At 41.9% G+C, this 19974-nt stretch overlaps 1 protein-coding gene across 1 annotated transcript in view; it reads left to right on the forward strand.

The window, feature by feature from the left end:
- LOC126255192 (uncharacterized) overlaps positions 1 to 19974 on the forward strand; it is a 298436-nt gene that overhangs the window by 273524 nt on the left and 4938 nt on the right. Inside the window, exon 11 of the mRNA XM_049955377.1 lies at positions 2696 to 2891. Within this exon, the coding sequence (XP_049811334.1) occupies positions 2696 to 2891 (196 nt within the window). The remainder of the gene's footprint in view (positions 1 to 2695; positions 2892 to 19974) is intronic.

Raw genomic sequence — 19974 nt, forward strand, 5'->3', positions numbered from 1 at the left:
AAATATCTCTAACCATCGTCATTTAATACTCGGTAACACCTTCAATTAATGAGGACGTTGTAGAACTAACTGTCTTTACTGCCAGAAGCAGTTGGTATATTCACAGCCTCTTTGTCTTGTTTCATTGTTCTCCACAATGATAGTTCCATCTTATTTTCCAGTATAACTGTTCATACTTTGCAGAGTGCCCACATTAAATTTAAATGCTGCTGAAAAATCCTGAGTTTCTCAATGGTATAAAGCATCTTCTCCTTTGGATATCACTACATTACTGCCTCTTAGGCTGAGCCACTTGTGATAAGGGAAACAGAAGATTTAAAAAATCGGGACATAATTCCTCACTAAAATATAAATTGAATGAAAACCCATTCATAATGGAGATTTGGCTGTGCAATATGCTAATGTTTGACTTGGCCTGTATTACTATTCTTATGCTTTGGCTTGAATGTATCAAATTTTATTTTGGATGGACTCTACCTTTATTTCAGCAATAATTCAAAAGGTGTACTTGAAAGGGAAAGAGTGGGTTAGCAATCGCATATCGCTTATTTTTAAAATAATAGAGGAATTTTATCACATTCAATGGAGAGACTATTTTGTGCGTTCATGATTGATCCTATTTCAGCTGTATGTTTTGATGCATATAGACTGATTTTTGTACTTGCAAGGAGTCATGTAATCATTGATTTCTCAGTTAATACACAGGATACATGGACTGATAAAATGTTATTAAAAATGTTACTGCCTATTCGTGATACGATAGCATTCGCACTTTAAGGAATATTGCAATAATTATTTTCTCTTGTTGTGTAATATTTATTTTGTCAGTCATTGCAAGCTGTGTTACCTCACATTAGCTTCACATGGTGTTTCCTAACTCGACAAGTATGATCTTTAGAGCACCAGAAAGGGATAATGAATGATCCTTATCCAAGGGAAACAAACTTTCTACAAGAATATGTTCTAATATTACTTTTGTGTCTGTTGTGCAATAACTGTTTCTAGACATGCAGATGACATAAGTTTTCTGTAGGTTATGTGAAGTTTTATATTTTTAGTCTTCAGTTTTTTAGTGAAAAAGAACAGTTTTGTTGTGATATTTCTATGTAAATAATGTTTATCTTGAATTAACTGGTGGAATGTTGGTGTTTTTTTGAATCTAGCTAACATTTTTCTACATAATATTAGAGCATATTTTTCTAGGAAAGAAAACGTTCTCTTAAGCAGGTCTGCTGGTTCAGAATGGGTGACAGCAAAACCATGCCTAGGTATAAAAATTTTGTTAATCTATCTGATATTTGACTGTCTTTCCAAAAGTATTTAGCGACCTGCCAAGCATAGAGTTAAGAAGGTTTTCAAGTTACCTATGTTTTTTACCTGATATTCTCCCTTTATACACACTCATCTGATCAAAAGTATCCGGACACCCCATATCACACAGAATTGACCCCTAGCTGTCAGAAGAGGCAGACCAGCTAGTGTAACAGGAGTCAGGGACTACTGTGTTGTCAGTAGAAAAGCAGTAAGAGCAAAATGGATCAGTTAGGAGAGCTCAGTGACTTCAAACGTGAGCTACTCTTCTCAGTGGAGGGACAAATCCATTAGGGACCTTTCAACCCTTCCAAAGCAGTCCAAGTTGACTGTTGGTGATGTGAAATTGAAGTGGAAACATAAAGGAGTAACCACAACTAAACCAAGAATAGGCACACGTTATTTACTGACAGACAAGGTTTGTTGAGGATTGAGCAGAGTGGTTGTAAGAAATCACATGGAATCAGTGAAAGCTCTCACTCTCAAGTTCTGAAGTACTACTACCAAAAGTCCAGCTAGCACAATGACGGTGTGTATGGACTTCAAAAGAATGAGGTACAATGTTCGAGTACCTCCTCATAAGCCACACATTTCTGTAACGGATTCTAAATGATGCTTGAGGTGTTTGTAAGAGTGATGTGTCAGGACTGTGGATTACTGGAATCAAGTGGTGTGGTGTGATGTATCACAATATGTTCTGTGGCAATGCAATGCAATGGTTTGAGGTTGGCAAATGCCTGGAGAAATTCATGTGTCATCATGTTTAGTGCCAGCAGTGAAGTATGGAGGAGGTGGTGTTAGGGTATGAGGGTGTTTTTTATGGTTAGTGTGTGGCCTTAATGTGCATAATAAAAAATTGTATGCAGAAGAATATTGCACTGCATACAGCAGAGGAACGTTTTGAAGATCATTATTATATCAGCATGACAGTGCAACCTGTTGTGAAGCAGAATCTAGGAGGCAGTGGATTGTGGACAGCAACTTTACTTTAATGGTCTGGCATGCCCAGAGTCCTGCCCAAAACCCAATTGAACATCTTTGGGATGAGTTAGGACAACGACTTCTCTCAATACCCTAGTGTCCAACATAGTTGCCTTCTCTGGATTTGGCTCCAAGGGGAGAAGGGGCTGCCATTTCTCCACAGACATTCAGGCACCTCATTGAAAGTGTCCTCGGCAGAGTTCAAGCCATCATAAAGTTGAAGGGTGGACACACCCATGTAAATGCCCATTAATAGGTGTCCGGGTGTTTTGGTTCAGATAGTGTAATTGCCCAAGTACATACACATGTGCTTTGTTACTTCTTGTCTATTAGTTTCCATTTGATAGCATTGTTAATGTTTTGGTATAGTTAGTAATGCTGCCCATGACTTCCATTTCATTAGGTAATAACACTCATTGCAAAAATGGAACGTCTTCGTGGTGAAGCTGTTCACTCAAATATTCATGCATCAATGGAGGCATGGCTTGAAGCAATAAAGAAAGTACAGTCACGCCGTCGAGATGAAATAATTAATTCTACAAACCGCCATCACAGTTTTGTAGCAGGGATTCCCACTCCACGAATTCAAGAAGACAAAGGTATATTTTATATTCTTTTAATTAGAGTATGCTTCTGGAAAATTTGATGAATGTTCTCAGGTAATAAAGGAAACAAGGTTTACAAATAAAATACCTTTACTGGCCTTCAAAGTAATCACCATTAGCTGCAACTCTCCCCTGACATCAGGTGTAAAGCTGTTGGAAACTGTCAGTAAACACTTATTGTGGAAACGCTTGAAGCACCGTGGTTGTGCACTGTGTTGGATATATACACCACCACAGGAAATGAAATCTGGTGGTACCACCGTGATCCAGAGACCAAGCGACAGTCAATGGCATAATTGTCTTCCCTGCCTTCCGTAGGTAGAAATTTATGATGGGTCATGATCTCACTAGTGAAAAAGGTGATTAACATATCTTAACATGTCTTAGTCTGGGATGTTGTCAGCTGACTTGAGGATGGCAAGTAAGACAATGAACACCCTGCCACTGACTGTCGCTTAGTCTCTGGGTCATGCAGCAGGTTGCATCTCCTGTAATGCTACTACATAAAGTAATCCTCTAACCATAAACATTTTGCTTCTGTCTCTTGAATGACAGCAGCTGAGTCGGAACTCAATTTATTTCTGATCTTTACCAAAGTTTGCCCATTTCATCCTTTCAGCAAGCTATGGATAGGTGCAAGAGTAAGATCGGAATACCAATGTTGTGTTTGTGCCTGTCTAAAACCTGCTGTAGGTGATTCTTAATCTGGAGAACCTTGTTTGTCGTTAAGATGTAGAGAGAGAGAGAATTTTTGAGGAATATGCATTGTTCATCGCCTGAAGTGGCCAGTATGGTAATCGTTTACATCATCCAGTTGCATAATTACAAGAAAAATTTTTTCTATTTTTCTCTTGGGGAAAAAAAGGATAAAAATTATCCAGAGAGCATAAGTACAGCTTATATCATACTAAAACAAATTTGACAGTTACCTCTTCCACTCCTTCTTTATCCTAACATTGGTGACATAATCATCATTGCCAGGGAGAAACTACTGTCAAAGTATCCTGAATATACTAATTGGAAATAGCAACTGGATATCTGTATTGAGAGAAGTGAGTGGAAAAATTGTATTCTCGTTTCGAACAATGGAAAATCTAGGATGGAATATGAAAATATTATTAAAAGGATAGTTACTACTCACCATATTGTGGAGATGCTGAGTTGCAGATGGGCACAACAAAAAGACTGTCAAAAAGTAAGCTTTCAGCTAAAGCCTTCTTCGGAAATAGACAATGTACTCACATGCACGTTCGCTCACACACACGTCCTCAGTCTCCAGTTGCTGAGGCCAGACTGTGAGCAGGAGTGCATGATGAGAGAAGCAGCTGGGTAGTGGGGGTAAGGGGGAGGTTGGGGTGAAGAGGGGGAGGGATAGCAGGGAAGTAGTGGAGGACAGTAAAGTGCTGCCTGTGGGAGCATGCAGGGACAAGGTGGAGAAAGGGTAGGGCAATTAGGTGCAGTTGGGAGGTTAGATGGTGGACGGGGGATGTTAGCAAAAACGAAGAGAAGTAAAAAGACTGTGGGTCTGTTGGTAGAATAGAGAGCTGTGTTGTGCTGGATTGGGAACAGGGAAGGGGTTAGATGTGTAAGGACAATGACTAACGAAGGATGAGGGCTACAGAAACGTTGGATATATTGCAGGGAGAGTTCCAGCATGTGCAATTCAGAAAATCTGGTGTTGGTGGAAACAAACCATGTGGCATAGGCAGTGAAGCAGCCCTTGAAATGAAGAATGTCCTATTGGGCAGCATGCTCAGCAACTAGGTGGTCCAGCTGTTTCTTGGCCACAGTTTGGTGGTGGCCATTCATGACGGCAAATAGTTTGTTGGTAGTCATGCTAATGTCAAATGCAGCACAGTGGTTGCAGTTTAGCTTGTAGATCACGTGGCTGATTTCACAGGTAGCCCTGCATTTAGTGGGATAGATGATGCTTGTAAGCAGACTGGAGTAGGTGGTGGTGGGATGATGTATGGGACATGTCTTGCATCTAGGTCTGTTACAGGTCTGAGCCATGAGGCTAGGGGTAGGGGGGCAGTGGTTGTGTAAGGATGAAGAGGGATATTGTGTAAGTTCAGTGGGCAGCTGAATACACTGTGTGAGGGGTGGGAAGGATTATGGGTAGAACATTTCTCATTTCAGGGCACGGTGAGAAGTAGTCAAAACTCTGGATGAGAATATGACTCAGTTGCTCCAGTCCTGGATGGTAGTGAGTCATGTGGGACATGCTCCTCTGTGGCCGGGTGGAGAGACTTTGGGAGGTGGGGGGTGACTGGAGAGAGAAGGCATGGTAGGAGATTGGGAGGGTAATTACGGTCTCTGAAGGCCTATGTGAGACGCTTGGTATATGTCAAGAGGGGCCTCTTTGTCACTACAAATGCGACGGCCCTGGGAGGCTAGGCTTAATGGAAGGGTCGTCTTGGTATGGAATGGCTGACAGCTGTCAAAAGTGAAGGTATTGCTGGTGGTTGGTAGGTTTGATATGTACAAAGGTACTGATGTTGCCATCTTTGAGGTAAAGATCAACATTGAGGAAGATAGCTTGTTGGGTTGAGTAGGACCAGGTGAAGTGGCTTGTTGGATTAAGTAGCACCAGGTGAAGTATATGGGGAAAAAGGTGTTGAGGTTCTGGAGGAGTGTGGATAGCGTGCTTTCACCCTCAATCCAGGTCACGAAGATGTCATCAGTGAATCTGAACCGGGTGAGGGATTTGGGATTCTGGGTGTTTAGGAAGGATTCTTGTAGATGGCTCATGAATAGGTTAGCATAGGGTGATACCATGCAGGTACCCATAGCCACCCTGTGTTTGTTTGTAGGTGATGTCTTCAAAGGAAGTTTCATATCAGCGCACACTCTGCTGCAGAGTGAAAATCTCATTCTGGAATGATGTTATAAGTTTGGACTCCATTGGGCCTTGGGCAAGGTAGTGTTCAATAGCAGTAAGGCCATGGGCATTAGGGATGTTAGTGTGAAGGGAGGTGACATCAGTCAGTAGTGACTAGCAGGGCACCATGTGGCAAAGGAACATGATCTGTGGAGAGTCAGTAGAGGAAATGGCTTGTATTTTTCATGTTGGAGGATAGGCCGTGGATAATGGGCTGAAGGTGTTGGTGTACAAGGGCAGAGATTCTCTCATTTGGGGGGGGGGGGGGGGGCACAGTAACTGGCCACAGTGGGGCTTCCTGGGAGGTTGGGTTTACGAGCTTAGGAAGCATGTAGAAGGTAGGAGCTCGGGGTTGGTGGGGGTGAGGACAGAGATGGATTCTAGGGCGAGGTTCGGGGATGGGCCTAAGGATTTGAGGAGATCCTGCTGGATTTCTGGAATGGGGTTACTGCGGCAGGGTTTGTAGGTAGATGAATCTGACAGCTGGTGGAATTCTGCCATGTAATCCTTGCGGTTCAGAAAAACATTGGTTGGGCCTTTGTCAGCAGGAAGATTATTAGGTTTTAGGTGGTGGATTCTGGTTTTATGCATTGTTATCCTCCACCACAGATCCGTCGTCCTTCCATCTGCGTCAATACAGAAAAATTTCTTTATCACTAACCAGGACCCAGTCCCACATACCATTGCTGTGTTGTTGCTTGGCTCATGGAATCCTCTCAAGTGGGCTTACCATCTCCAGCTGCCACAATCACCTCCATCTGTTCAGTTTCGGCCAATACTTAATCCTTGCCAACATAGTCCTGTGAAACCATGTCAATGAGGCCCAAACTGGTAGGAAGGGAGATGTGGGTCAGGATTGGTGAAGGTAGATGGAATTGCTTTGTATCTAATGGCCCTTTAAAATGTTTAGAGGAGGATAGCTTGGATACAGTGATCCTTGAGTGGAAAGCCCCTGGACGATAGATTTGTAAAACATTTATTGACGTCATTGAAGAAGTAGACATCGATATTTAGCACATTCAACAGGATTGCTTGTATCATGATTCCAAATCATGACGTGTTTTACTCAAATAAAAAAAAAAAACCATTAACATTATTGATTGGTGGCACTAAGCCAATTAGAAAATTCTAAACAAAACTAGCCTGATTCCTTTAATTACTTCAAGGCACTAGACACACATATTAAAAAAAGGAAAAAGAAAAAAAGAAAAAAACAAGGCAATAATAACATACAATGACATCTTAATTAAAGCTAATGTGTACTGGGTTTTCGATCACATAGTGATCATCTTCGGTGCTGTACACATTAAACTCATACACTGGTATCAAGTTATCAATAACCAAAACTGAGAAGCGATCACAATAACTTAAGCCGCTGTTTACATCACCTATACAGCAGACCTCGACAGCAGACACACCAAGGTCTGCTGTATAGGTGATGTAAACAGCGGCTTCAGTTATTGTGATTGCTTCTCAGTTTTGGTTATTGATAATTTGATACCAGTGTCTGAGTTTAATGTGTACAGCACCGAAGATGATCACTATGTGATCGAAAATCAATTCTGGTATCAATAAAACATCAATATTATGACCAATGCTGACCTTCCAAATAAATTTAACATATATGGTCGTTGTGCACACAGCACTCCATGGAGTCGCCAATCAACAAGTTGTCTGTCTGCATGAAAGGCCATCCACAAACTATGGCCAAGAAACAGCTGTGCCACCCAGCTGCTGAGAACACCACCAAGCACAATTTTCATCATTTCAATGACTGCTTCACAGCCTGTGCCTTCCGGATTGTTCCCACCAACACCGGCATTTCTGAACTGCAGAGGTGGGAACTCTCACTGCAATATAATCTACATTCCCATGACCCTTCTGGCCTCAAACTTCGTTAGTCACTGTCCTTACCCATCTGGCCGCTTCACTGTTCCCATTCTACCACTATACACCCCTCTGTTCCGTCAAGGCACCCAGTCTTTTTTACTTCTCTCCTTTTTTAGTCCCCCCCCATTCCCAACTGCACCTAACTGTTCTACCCTCTCACTGCCTTGTCTCTGTATGTTCCCACAAGCACCACTTTACCATCCCCCAACCCCTACCATGCTATCCCTCCCCTCCCTGCCCAAGCCTCCTCCTTATCCATCCGCACCACATGGTTGCTTCTCCCATTGTAAGGGACCGATGACCGTCGCAGTCTGGTCCCTTTAATCCCACAAACCAACCAACCAACCATCTCCCATTGTGCACTCCTGCTCACATTCTGGCCTCAGGAGCCAGAGAAAGTGGTTGTGTGTGTGTGAGCTGCATTTGTGTGTGTGTGTGTATGTGTGTGTGTGTATGTGTGTGTGAATATGTTGTCTGTTTCCAATGAAGGCCTTGCTGGCCATAAACTTACTTTCTGACAGTCTTACTGTTGTGCCTATCTGTGACTCAGCATCTTCGCTATATTGTTTCCAAATATTTATGTAACATCTACTTGTAAATTACTGTTATTTTTGGTATTATCTGTCTTTTCTCCAGTTGACTTTTATTCTGTGCCGTTAATTGTTTCCACAGATGAAGATAACAGGAGTCTCAAAAGCCAATCTAATTGCAGAGCCTGTGTTTGTGACCTGATTTGTATTAGACTCTCATAAGTGGGGTTAAACGTGTACTGATCACTCGGAACATTATGACTACCTACTTACTAGCCAATATGTCCACCTTTGGCATGGATAACAGAGGTGACACATCATTTCATGAAAGCAATGAGGCCTTAGTAGGTCACTAAAGAGAGTTGGCACCATATCTGCAAACTCAAATTACCCAGTTCCTGTAAATTCCATGGAGGGGCCGATGATCTCTGATACCACTTTCAGTCGCATCCAAGATATGTTTGATAGGGTTCAGATCTAGTGAGTTGAGGGGGCCAGCACGTCAATTGGAACTCGTTGCTGGGTTCCGCGAACCACTCCATAACACTCCTGGCCTTGTGACGTGGCACATTATCTTGTTGAAAAATGCCAGTGCTCTCGGGAACATGATCATCATGAAGGGTTGTACGTGGTCCGCAACCAATGTTAGATACTCCTTGGGCATTATCGTGCTTTGCATGAGCACCACTGGACCCATGGATGCCCACATGAATGTTCCCCAGAGCATAATGGAGCCATGTATCTGTGCCACAGTACAGATGTCAGCTGTTCCCCTGGAAGACAAAGGATTCACGCCCTTCCATTGGCACGATGAAGAAGGTATCAGAATTCATCAGACCATGCAGTGCTCTGCTTCTGCGCCAGTGTCCAGTGCTGATGGTCCTGTACCCGTTGCAGTTGTGATGTTGACTTTGGCACATGCATGGGTTTATGGGTGCAGAGTCCCATTGTTAGGAGTGTTCAATGCACTGTGTGTTCAGGCGCACTTATACTCTGCCTAGCATTAAAGTCTGGTGTCAGTTCTGCTACAGTTTGCCACCCTCAAGCCGGGAACCCAAGTAGGTATTTGTGCAGTGTTAGCATCTACAGTGGCGGTAATGCAACTGTTTTACCAATATGCCCAGTCTACAAAGTCCGACATCTGTAATGATGGGTAGCCGCCCAACACCATGACATCTGGACATGGTTTTACCTTGGTTTTGCCACACATTGAAGACACTCACCATAGCACCACTCCTAACCTAACCCAACCTAACCTAACCTAACCTAACCTAACCTAGACACCCAAAAAGTCATTCAGTTTCCAAAATGCTCATGCTGAGCCTCCGGACCATCACAATCTGCCATCATTCAGACTCAGATAGCGCACTTTCCCCATTCTACACATGGACAGCACACTCACTGATACTAAATGCATCATGTGTGCTTCTGACTAGCTGTCATTCCTTGTCATGTGACACTGCTATTGATAGTAGGTGGGTGGTCATAATGTTCTGCCTGATTGGTATATGTGTATATAGCATCTTGATCTGTGCTTCATGTGGGAGCTTCCTCAGCCCCTCAAGCTGGGTACCCACACAGATATTCATGTACTGTTAGCGTCTACAGTGGTGTTAACCTAACCATGTACTTAAGAGTTGCAGTTTTGCAGATCACCTAATGATGATGGGCAACACTAATTCATTATCTTAAGTGCAGGGATATCTGTACTGACATTCTGTTATGAACTGTGTCAGAAAGTGAGCAAGATGGAACAAATCGTGAACTGCCTCTGCGGAAAGAAAAAACATGTAAAGTGGTTTGTGAAGATATTTAGAAAGCTGCTAAATATTTCAGTCTACAGTGCATTTATTGCTTATCAAGCCATTAGAAAGCAAAGGAAGATGCACATTTAAATTTCAGGCTTTGTGTCATAACAAAATTGTTGGAAACTCATGGGGGGAGACTATGGTATAAGAATTTGTTTCTAAGATCACCTCAGATTGTACTACACAGAAAGTTCATTTTACGGATCATATATGTTTTAAATGTAATAAAGATCTGTTGTTAACAGTTTTTGAAAATTTTATTAATATATAATATAAATACTTTTCCAGAGCAATTTAAAGAAAACACTATATTCCTGGACCATCTGGCCATGTAAACTACTGACAGTAGCCAAGAGGTTAGCATGGAAATTACCAGTTTGTAGGGTTAATATTTATCCCATTGACATATTGTAAAGCCTCAGTTAGCCACCTTTCGAGTTCTTTCTAAATATCATGGAAGCCGCCACATGGTAAAAGTGTCATATATGTACCTAATGTTGCTAATGCGATACGTAATGAGAACAATTAAATGATGAGAAACCTAACAGTACCATAACAATTGTAGCACACCTGATGAAAAGTGTAAACATTTTTGATACAGTGAACACTGCTTTCTTTTAATGTGAGTTTACAGCAAGAAACCTAGATCAGGAATGATAGAGGTAAAGAACATCATTAAATGTCATAATAATAATGTAGATTTGCAGTGGGAAAATGCCATCTTCATTGGTATAATAGTGAGAGATTGATAGAGATGTGTGGCTGACAATACAGTACATACTTTAAATAATGGATGACAATGTCAGTGATGTTCTTTCAGTCACAGTTGCACATATTCACACTGGTTTACTGGTTTCAACCATAAGGAATGATAATCTTCAGATCTAAAAATAACACAAAAGGAAACATTAATGACGAACTATTTATTTAGATGACACATCCAGAAAAATATTTGAAATTAAAGACATTAAAAATGGAACTACATTTTGAGATTACATGGACTGACTTTGTTTAAAATATAAAATACTCAAAATAGTACTTGATTAAACATGTGTAGTAGAGTGCCACTGTTCTCTCTCTCTCTCTTTCTCTTTCTCTTTCTCTTTTAAGAAAAATAAAGAAAGAAAATCATTCAAAGTTGTTTAATAAAGCGAACAGCACCAAAGAGTACATTTGGGAGCACATTCCACAGTATCAAGCATTATACTGAACTCACTTTGGACTATGTAAATTCATGTGGTATGAATTATGAGTGGCGGAGGTACAAGGTGGAAGAGGAGGTAAAATCCTGATATGTATGCATTCTTAAAATATAATACAGAGCTGTCTAAAAGAGCCAGTGAAAATAATTTGACATTATGAAGCAAAACAGATCATGCTGTTAACATTAATACATGACACATCTTGTTGAAATCTGTGAATAACATCACGTGCAATTTCCAACAGAGGGCATCTCAGGAGTGTTGTGCTAGTGTACATAGGGCTCAGTCAGTTTTGCAGTCACACTGCGTGTAAGCTGCTAAGATTATGTTTTGTAGAATGGGGCTATAATGAAAGAAGTGAGCTGATGCTGACTGGGACTTCTAAGCACACCATCAAATTTCTTGTAATACACTGAATTCTTGACATCACATTGAAGATATTCTTGATGTCACACTGAAGATACAGCATTTCACTGGTCTTTTGGATGATTTCCATGTATTTTAAGCTATTCCAAAATGTTTACAAAAAATCCCTTACATTCCATGTAAAATTTCAATTCCTATTAGTCATACTGAGTCTTTAGGTATGTACTAGAGCACAACACACCCCAAATGCTCTATGGTGGAAACTGCTTGTACTTGTTTTTTAATACAGTATGTTTTGTTTTATTCACAAAGTCAAACAAGATGTGTCATGTATTAATTTTAATGCTTAATACCATGTCATGTGCTCACAAATGTACTTTTGTGCTGTTACCTTTTTTGTACAACTTTTACAATGTTCTTATTTTTGAAGAATATATATCTACATCTACATACATACTCTACAAGCCACCATTCAGTGCATGGCAGAGGGTGCTCCATGTACCACTACTAGTCATTTCCTTTCCTGTTCCACTCGCAAGTAGACTGACGAAAAAACAACTGTCAAAAAGTGTCTACATGAGTCATAATTTCTTGCACCTTATCTTTGTGATCCTTGTGTAAAAAGTACATAGTGGGCAGTAGAATCAATCTGTATGCTTCTCAATGTCAGGGATGCCTATTTCTGTACGTACCATACAGGAGTCTGTGTGACATTCAAACAACAGTAAGTTTGTATGCTACTCTTGCATGAATGATTTCTTAAATATGAAATTTAAAACTTCATCTTTCCTTTTAGTGACGTCTATTGCCACTCCAGACTGGTCGACGAATAACTGGATAGAAGCCTTCGACCCACTTAGTGATTTTACATATGTCCAGAATTTTCTCAGGTTCTTGTCAAGATCTTTCGCTAAGGTATGACTGGAAATTGTTGTACACTTCACGCATTGATCTTCTTATGGATGCACAAATTCCTACTATCTTTAGCCCATTTATATGCGCATTCTTTTTTGAACAAAGAGTGCAAAAGTCTCAGTTTCCTCAGAGTTTTCTGAATTCAATTATTAAATGATGGAGGGTCCTTTCCATGCTTAACCCACTTACTTGGCACATACATCTCCAGAGCCCGATTTAGAAACGTTTTAAACTTAGCCCGTAATTCCTCCATGTCCATCATATTGGAGCTAAATCGTATCCATTCACTGTCTAAGCAGGATGCTAACAGCAGCTTATCTACTTTTTCTAGCATAAATACTCTCCTAGTCTTCTTGACTGGTTTATTAACTTCAGTAAACTTAGTCGCTATGATGACATCGTGGTCAATAATCCCTCTCAATGTACTGACATTGTTGATGAGATCAGGCCTGTTTGTAGCTACAAAATCCAAAATAGTTCCACTGTTTGTTTGTTATCTAACTAGTTATTCAAGGCAGTTTTTGGAAAATGTATTCAAAAGTACTTCTTGAGACTTTCTGTCCACACCATTGGAGCGAATCCATAGACATCCCATCTATACTCGGTAGATTAAAGTTGGTCAGTGTCATCCTAACTGCCGCCTGCTTCATGTCTGCTGTGCAGCGAGCTACCTTAATTTAAGTTTCAACTGTATTTTTCTTACTTGTCACTTCTTCTTCCGTGTGTTTTTGCTTTTAGGAAGCTTTGTCGACTGATAGTAATAGTGTTCCATAGATTTCGTGTTTGTTTTGAATACAGTCAGAGTGTCCCTTTAGTCAGCCACAGTGCCAGTAGTGTCAGTGTCGTCGTAACTGCCGCCTGCTTCACGTCTGCTGTGCAGCGAGCTACCTTAATTTAAGTATTAACTGTATTTTTCTTACTTGTCACTTCTTCTTCTGTGTGCCAGTAGTGCTAGTGTTTGTTTTCCATACAGTCCAGAGACAGATAGTGTTATTTTCATTGTTTTCTACAAGAAGTAGCTAGCAACCACAGTTTAGTCAACTATCAGCCGCCTTTAGTGAATTAGCAGTCTAGTTAATAGTTGGTTAACTCTCTACAGTACATTGACTTCTTATGATGGATAGGATGTGTGACTGCTGTGTACGGACGCAGGAGGAGCTGGCCACTGTTCGCGAACAGCTGAACGTGTTGATGGCCGTGGTCAGCCGTCTTCAGGCTGCTGCCTCGGAGTCTAGCGGCAGTGGGGAGTCTGGTGTGTCGCATGGTACACCCCAGGTGTTACATGCTTCACCCACTGTCCCTGCAGTCAAGACATCTTCGCGGGTATCGGGTGCGGTTGGGCCACCCTCTCCCCAAGGGGAGTGGCAGGTTCAGCGGCGCACGAGGCGGAGGGTCAATGTGGAGGCTGGCCGTGTGGCATCGCCCGCTCTGCCTGTGAGTGGACATGTGGCCGCTCCTTCAGCAAGGTCCGTGCAGGCACACGGGGGGAGGGGTTTATTGGTTATTGGGAGCTCCAACGTTAGGCGGGTGATGGAGCCCCTTAGGGAAATAGCGGAAAGGTCGGGGAAGAAGGCCAGTGTTCACTCTGTCTGCTTGCTGGGGGATCTCATCCGAGATGTGGAGGAGGCCCTGCCGGCGGCGATAAAGAGCACTGGGTGCACCCGACTGCAAATTGTTGCTCATGTTGGCACCAATGACTCCTGCTGAGTTCAGAGGTCATCCTCAGATCGTACAGGCGGTTGACGGAATTGGTGAAGGCGAAAGCCTCGCTCGCGGGGTGGAATCAGAGCCTTGCTCGCGGGGTGGAATCAGAGCCTTGCTCGCGGGGTGGAATTAGAGTTAACTATTTGTAGTATCGTTCCCAGAACCGATCGCGGTCCTCTGGTTTGGAGCCGAGTGGAAGGCTTAAACCAGAGGCTCAGACGATTCTGCGGAGATCTGGGGTGCAAATTTCTCGACCTCCTCTATCGGGTGGAGAAATGTAGGGTCCCCCTGAATAGGTCAGGCGTGCACTACACACCGGAAGCGGCTACAAGGGTAGCGGAGTACGTGTGGAGTGCACATGTGGGTTTTTTAGGTTAGAGAATTCCCTCCCTAGGTCCGACAAGACGCCTCCCAAGACGCGGCAAGGTAGGAGTTGGCAAAATGCAACAGGGAATAACAATATTAATGTGGTAATAGTAACCTGCAGGAGCGTCTATAGAAAGGTCCCAGAACTGATATTAATAAACGGTCACAACGCCCATATAGTACTAGGGACAGAAAGTTGGCTGAAACCTGACGTAAACAGTAATGAAATCCTAAACTCAGATTGGAATGTATACCAGCAGAGACAGGCTGGACAGTGAAGTGGGAGGCGTGTTTATAGCGATAAGCAGTGCAATAGTATCGAAGGAAATTGACGGAGATCCGAAATGTGAAATAATTTGGGTGAAGGTCACGGTTAAAGCAGGCTCAGACATGGTAATTGGATGTCTCTATAGCCCCCTGGCTCAGCAGCTGTTGTGGCTGAGCACCTGAAGGATAATTTGGAAAATATTTCGAGTAGATTTCCCCACCATGTTATAGTTCTGGGTGGAGATTTTAATTTGCCGGATATAGACTGGGAGACCCAAACACACATAACGGGTGGCACGGACAAAGAATCCAGTGAAATTTTTTAAAGTGCTTTTCTGAAAACTACCTTGAGCAGTTAGACAGAGAACCGACTCATGGCGATAACATATTAGACCTTCTGGTGACAAATAGACCCGAACTATTTGAAACAGTTAACACAGAACAGGGAATCAGCAATCATAAAGCGGTTACTGCATCGATGATTTTAGCCGTAAATAGAAATATTAAAAAAGGTTGGAAGATTTTTCTGTTTAGCAAAAGTGACAAAAAGCAGATTACAGAGTACCTGACGGCTCAACACAGAAGTTTTGTCTCAAGTACAGATAGTGTTGAGGATCAGTGGAGAAAGTTCAAAACCATCGTACAATATGCGTTAGATGAGTATGTGCCAAGCAAGATCATAAGAGATGGAAAAGAGCCACCGTGGTACAACAACCGAGTTAGAAAACTGCTGCGGAAGCAAAGGGAACTTCACAGTAAACATAAACATAGCCAAAGCCTTGCAGACAAAAAAAAATTACGCGAAGCAAAATGTAGTGTGAGGAGGGCTATGCGAAAGGCGTTCAATGAATTTGAAAGTAAAGTTCTGTGTTCTGACTTGGCAGAAAATCCTAAGAAATATTGGTCTTATGTCAAAGCGGTAGGTGGATCATAACAAAATGTCCAGACGCTCTGTGACCAAAATGGTACTGAAACAGAGGATGACAGACGAAAGGCCGAAATACTAAATGTCTTTTTCCAAAGCTGTTTCACAGAGGAAGACTGCACTGTAGTTCCTTCTCTAGATTGTCGCACAGATGACAAAATGGTAGATATCGAAATAGACAACAGAGGGATAGAGAAACAATTAAAATCGCTCAAAAGAGGAAAGGCCGCTGGACCTGATGGGATACCAGTTCGATTTTACACAGAGTACGCGAAGGAACTTGCCCCCCTTCTTGCAGCAGTGTACCGTAGGTCTCTAGAAGAGCGTAGCGTTCCAAAGGATTGGAAAAGGGCACAGGTCACCCCGTTTTCAAGAAGGTACGTCGAACAGATGTGCAGAACTATAGACCTATATCTCTAACGTCGATCAGTTGTAGAATTTTGGAACATGTTTTATGTTCGAGTATAATGGCTTTTCTGGAGACTAGAAATCTACTCTGTAGGAATCAGCATGGGTTTCGGAAAAGACGGTCGTGTGAAACCCAGCTCGCGCTATTCATCCATGAGACTCAGAGGGCCATAAACACGGGTTCACAGGTAGATGCCGTGTTTCTTGACTTCCGCAAGGCGTTCGATACAGTTCCCCACAGTCGTTTAATGAACGAAGTAAGAGCATATGGACTATCAGACCAATTGTGTGATTGGATTGAATAGTTCCTAGGTAACAGAACGCAGCATGTCATTCTCAATGGAGAGAAGTCTTCCGAAGTAAGAGTGATTTCAGTTGTGCCACAGGGGAGTGTCATAGGACCGTTGCTATTCACAATATACATAAATAACCTTGTGGATGACATCGGAAGTTCACTGAGGCTTTTTGCAGATGATGCTGTGGTATATCGAGAGGTTGTAACAATGGAAAAGTGTACTGAAATGCAGGAGGATCTGCAGCGAATTGACGCATGGTGCAGGGAATGGCAATTGAATCTCAATGTAGACAAGTGTAATGTGCTGCGAATACATAGAAAGAAAGATCACTTATCATTTAGCTACAATATAGCACGTCAGCAACTGGAAGCAGTTAATTCCATAAATTATCTGGGAGTATGCATTAGGAGTGATTTAAAATGGAATGATCATATAAAGTTGATCGTCGGTAAAGCAGATGCCAGACTGAGATTCATTGGAAGAATCCTAAGGAAATGCAATCTGAAAACAAAGGAAGTAGGTTACAGCACACTTGGTCGCCCACTGCTTGAATACTGCTCAGCAGTATGGGATCCGTACCAGATATGGTTGATAGAAGAGAGAGAGAAGATCCAATGGAGAGCAGCGCGCTTTGTTACAGGATCATTTAGTAATCGCGAAAGCGTTACGGAGATGATAGATAAACTCCAGTGGAACACACTGCAGGAGAGACGCTCAGTAGCTCAGTACGGGCTTTTGATAAAGTTTCGAGAACATACCTTCACCGAAGAGTCAAGCAGTATATTGCTCCCTCCTACATATATCTCGCGAAGAAACCATGAGGATAAAATCAGAGAGATTAGAGTTCACACAGAAGCATACCGACAATCCTTCTTTCCACGAACAATACGAGACTGGAATAGAAGGGAGAACCGATAGAGGTACTCAGGGTACCCTCCGCCACACACTGTCAGGTGGTTTGCGGAGTATGGATGTAGATGTAAATGTAGATTAAAGCCACCTCCAACTAATACTGCATGACCTGGGTTTTTCCATGCTACTGGACATAGACTTTTCGTGAATTATTCTGCAACTATTATGGTGGAATAAAGTTACCAGTAATAACATCTGATAAGTAACTTGAATTCTCCTAAGCCTGCTACTCGTGTCCAGATAACTTCAACAGTGAGACTTAGTATTGATCTCGATAGACAGCCCCCTCCCCGACAACAATGAGCACTCCCTCTCTTATAACATCTAATCTGTCTTTCCAATTCATGTTCCATGCTTCAAACTACTTTCCTTGAGGACAGGAAGTTAAGGAACTTCATTATGACTGCTTCAACAATTTACTCCTAAAATGTTGACAGTCAAAGTGTCTCTACTTTATATGTCAACTGTTTTCTCTGTCTGCATATCAGTTTGTGAGTGTTCGTCAGAGGGCCTTAAACTACTGCCTAGCTTAAAAAACAAATACTCTGCTACCTGAGTAGCTGATTCCTTCGTGTAATTCATCCCTGATCTATCAAGGAGATTCAACAGCTCTCCACCCCATAATGCGGGTCCAGAAATCTGCAGCTATGACTGTCACAGAATGGTCCTACCCGTTGGTTGAGACCCTCCATTCAGATCCAAACGAAAGGACCCCAGTTGACTAAGGGAATGATGCTACAAATTGTGAGCTCTGCTTGCACCCCACAAGCGAGGCAAGCAGTCTTCACCACTTCTGCCAACCGCCCATAGGAACTGAAGATGGCCTCAATACCCAAGCGACAGGCACCATTGGTGCCAACATGAACAACAACTTGCAAGCTGCTCTACCATACATCCTCAATAGCCACATGCAGGGTCGTCTCCACATGCAACCCCTGGCAGGGCGTACACTGGAATTCTTTCCAGCTGTGGACCTTTTTCCCCTAAGGGACTCCATAATTTGCATTGGAGCTCTTTAGATGTATTGAATGCTGACAAGGATTCGCTTTCAGAAACTGCATCATCATAACGAAAGTTCTTCAGCAACTTCAAATTACTTGCTGTAGAAAATCGCAGCTTCACTCGCATTCTGGAGGACGGCGGTTTAAATCCGCATCTGGGCACTCAGATTTAAGTTTTCCATGATTTCTCTAAATCGCCCCAGGCAAATGCTGGGATGGTTCCTTTGAAAGGACACGGCCGATCTCCTTTCCAATCCTTGACAAAATCCGAGCTTGTGCTCCGTCTCTAATGACCTCGATGTCAATGGGACATTAAAGCCTTCCTTCCTTCCCTCAATCCATGGTGCTTACCTTATCATTGACTCCGGAGGCTGAAGTACAGCCTGTAGCTGCTGCTTGTAGCATTGTACACAATAAGGACATTTCAAGAAAACCATTTTCCTCGCTGATATCAGCGTATTTACATCTGGGAGTTGATGTCAAACTGTCTCTGCCATTCATTGCAATGCATGATCCTTACATGCAGATTGCACTAAGTTTGAATAAACTACATTAAGTGATTTCCCTGCTATCAACATGTATGGAGCTGCATCTGTGTACATCAGTAGGAACCTCTCTTCTTTTACACCATCTGACCATAATACCTCAAGTCTGATATTAATTAATCTAGCAGTCATTGAACTATTTGTTGCCTCCAAAGTTTTGCATTAAATTAAACAAAGTTTAGCTGCAGCCTCAGAGTCCAACCTGCCCACAATTATATTAGCAGTGAAATGGCCTACATCTGTTGCCGCATCAGCAGAAATCCATTGAGGAGATTTGGATTTTTTAAAAATGTGTCAACATATCCAGAACTTCATGAGAGTGGGCTTGTGAGGACTGTTGCAGTTGCAGTATTTCTGTAAGAAATGTTTAAATTCAGGTACCTGAAGTTTTTTTCAGGGCATTTTCCCTGCAAACAATGTAAGACAAAATTCTTTGCAAAATTCACTATTAGATCGTGTAGTCTGTCACTGCAACTGTGTAAGTAGAACCTGTTTCTTTGAAGAAATCTGTTTTTTATTCTTAATATTTAGAATTATTTATGAATGTTGTTAAATTTGAGAATTCGTCGTATGTCCTATACGTTCATTGCAAAGTTTGGGGGAGGAATATTTTACCATCAGTGGTTAAACCACTGTCAGTAGAAATCCATGTTTCCAGCTTTGATGACAATGAAGGTGCAACCAGTGCCATGGTTAACTGAACTGCAAATGATTGTTACACACTGTGAAGCCTTTGAGAACAAGAAAGAAAAGAATTTGAAACAAGTCATTCTTGCTTGCATCAAACTTGTGCAATTTATCGGGATTGACGACAGTATGAGAAACCCAATAATAAAATTTAAAATATTTTTCTTTTCTTGCTATGTAACAAAAATGTATGGGACCTACGAAAATGTGTAATAATTCCTCAATAATTTTAAAATATGTAATGTAATACTTTGAAAAGCGGGTCTTTCAGTGTAATTCGTCAACATTTTAGTTTTTCTTATAACAGTATATAAAGGAACAGGGCTCTAGCCTGCATTGCTGTCACTATTTTTGTTTTGTTTTTTTTGTGGTCT

Source organism: Schistocerca nitens, chromosome 1 (genome assembly GCF_023898315.1).
Source record: "Schistocerca nitens isolate TAMUIC-IGC-003100 chromosome 1, iqSchNite1.1, whole genome shotgun sequence".
Lineage (NCBI taxonomy): Eukaryota > Metazoa > Arthropoda > Insecta > Orthoptera > Acrididae > Schistocerca > Schistocerca nitens.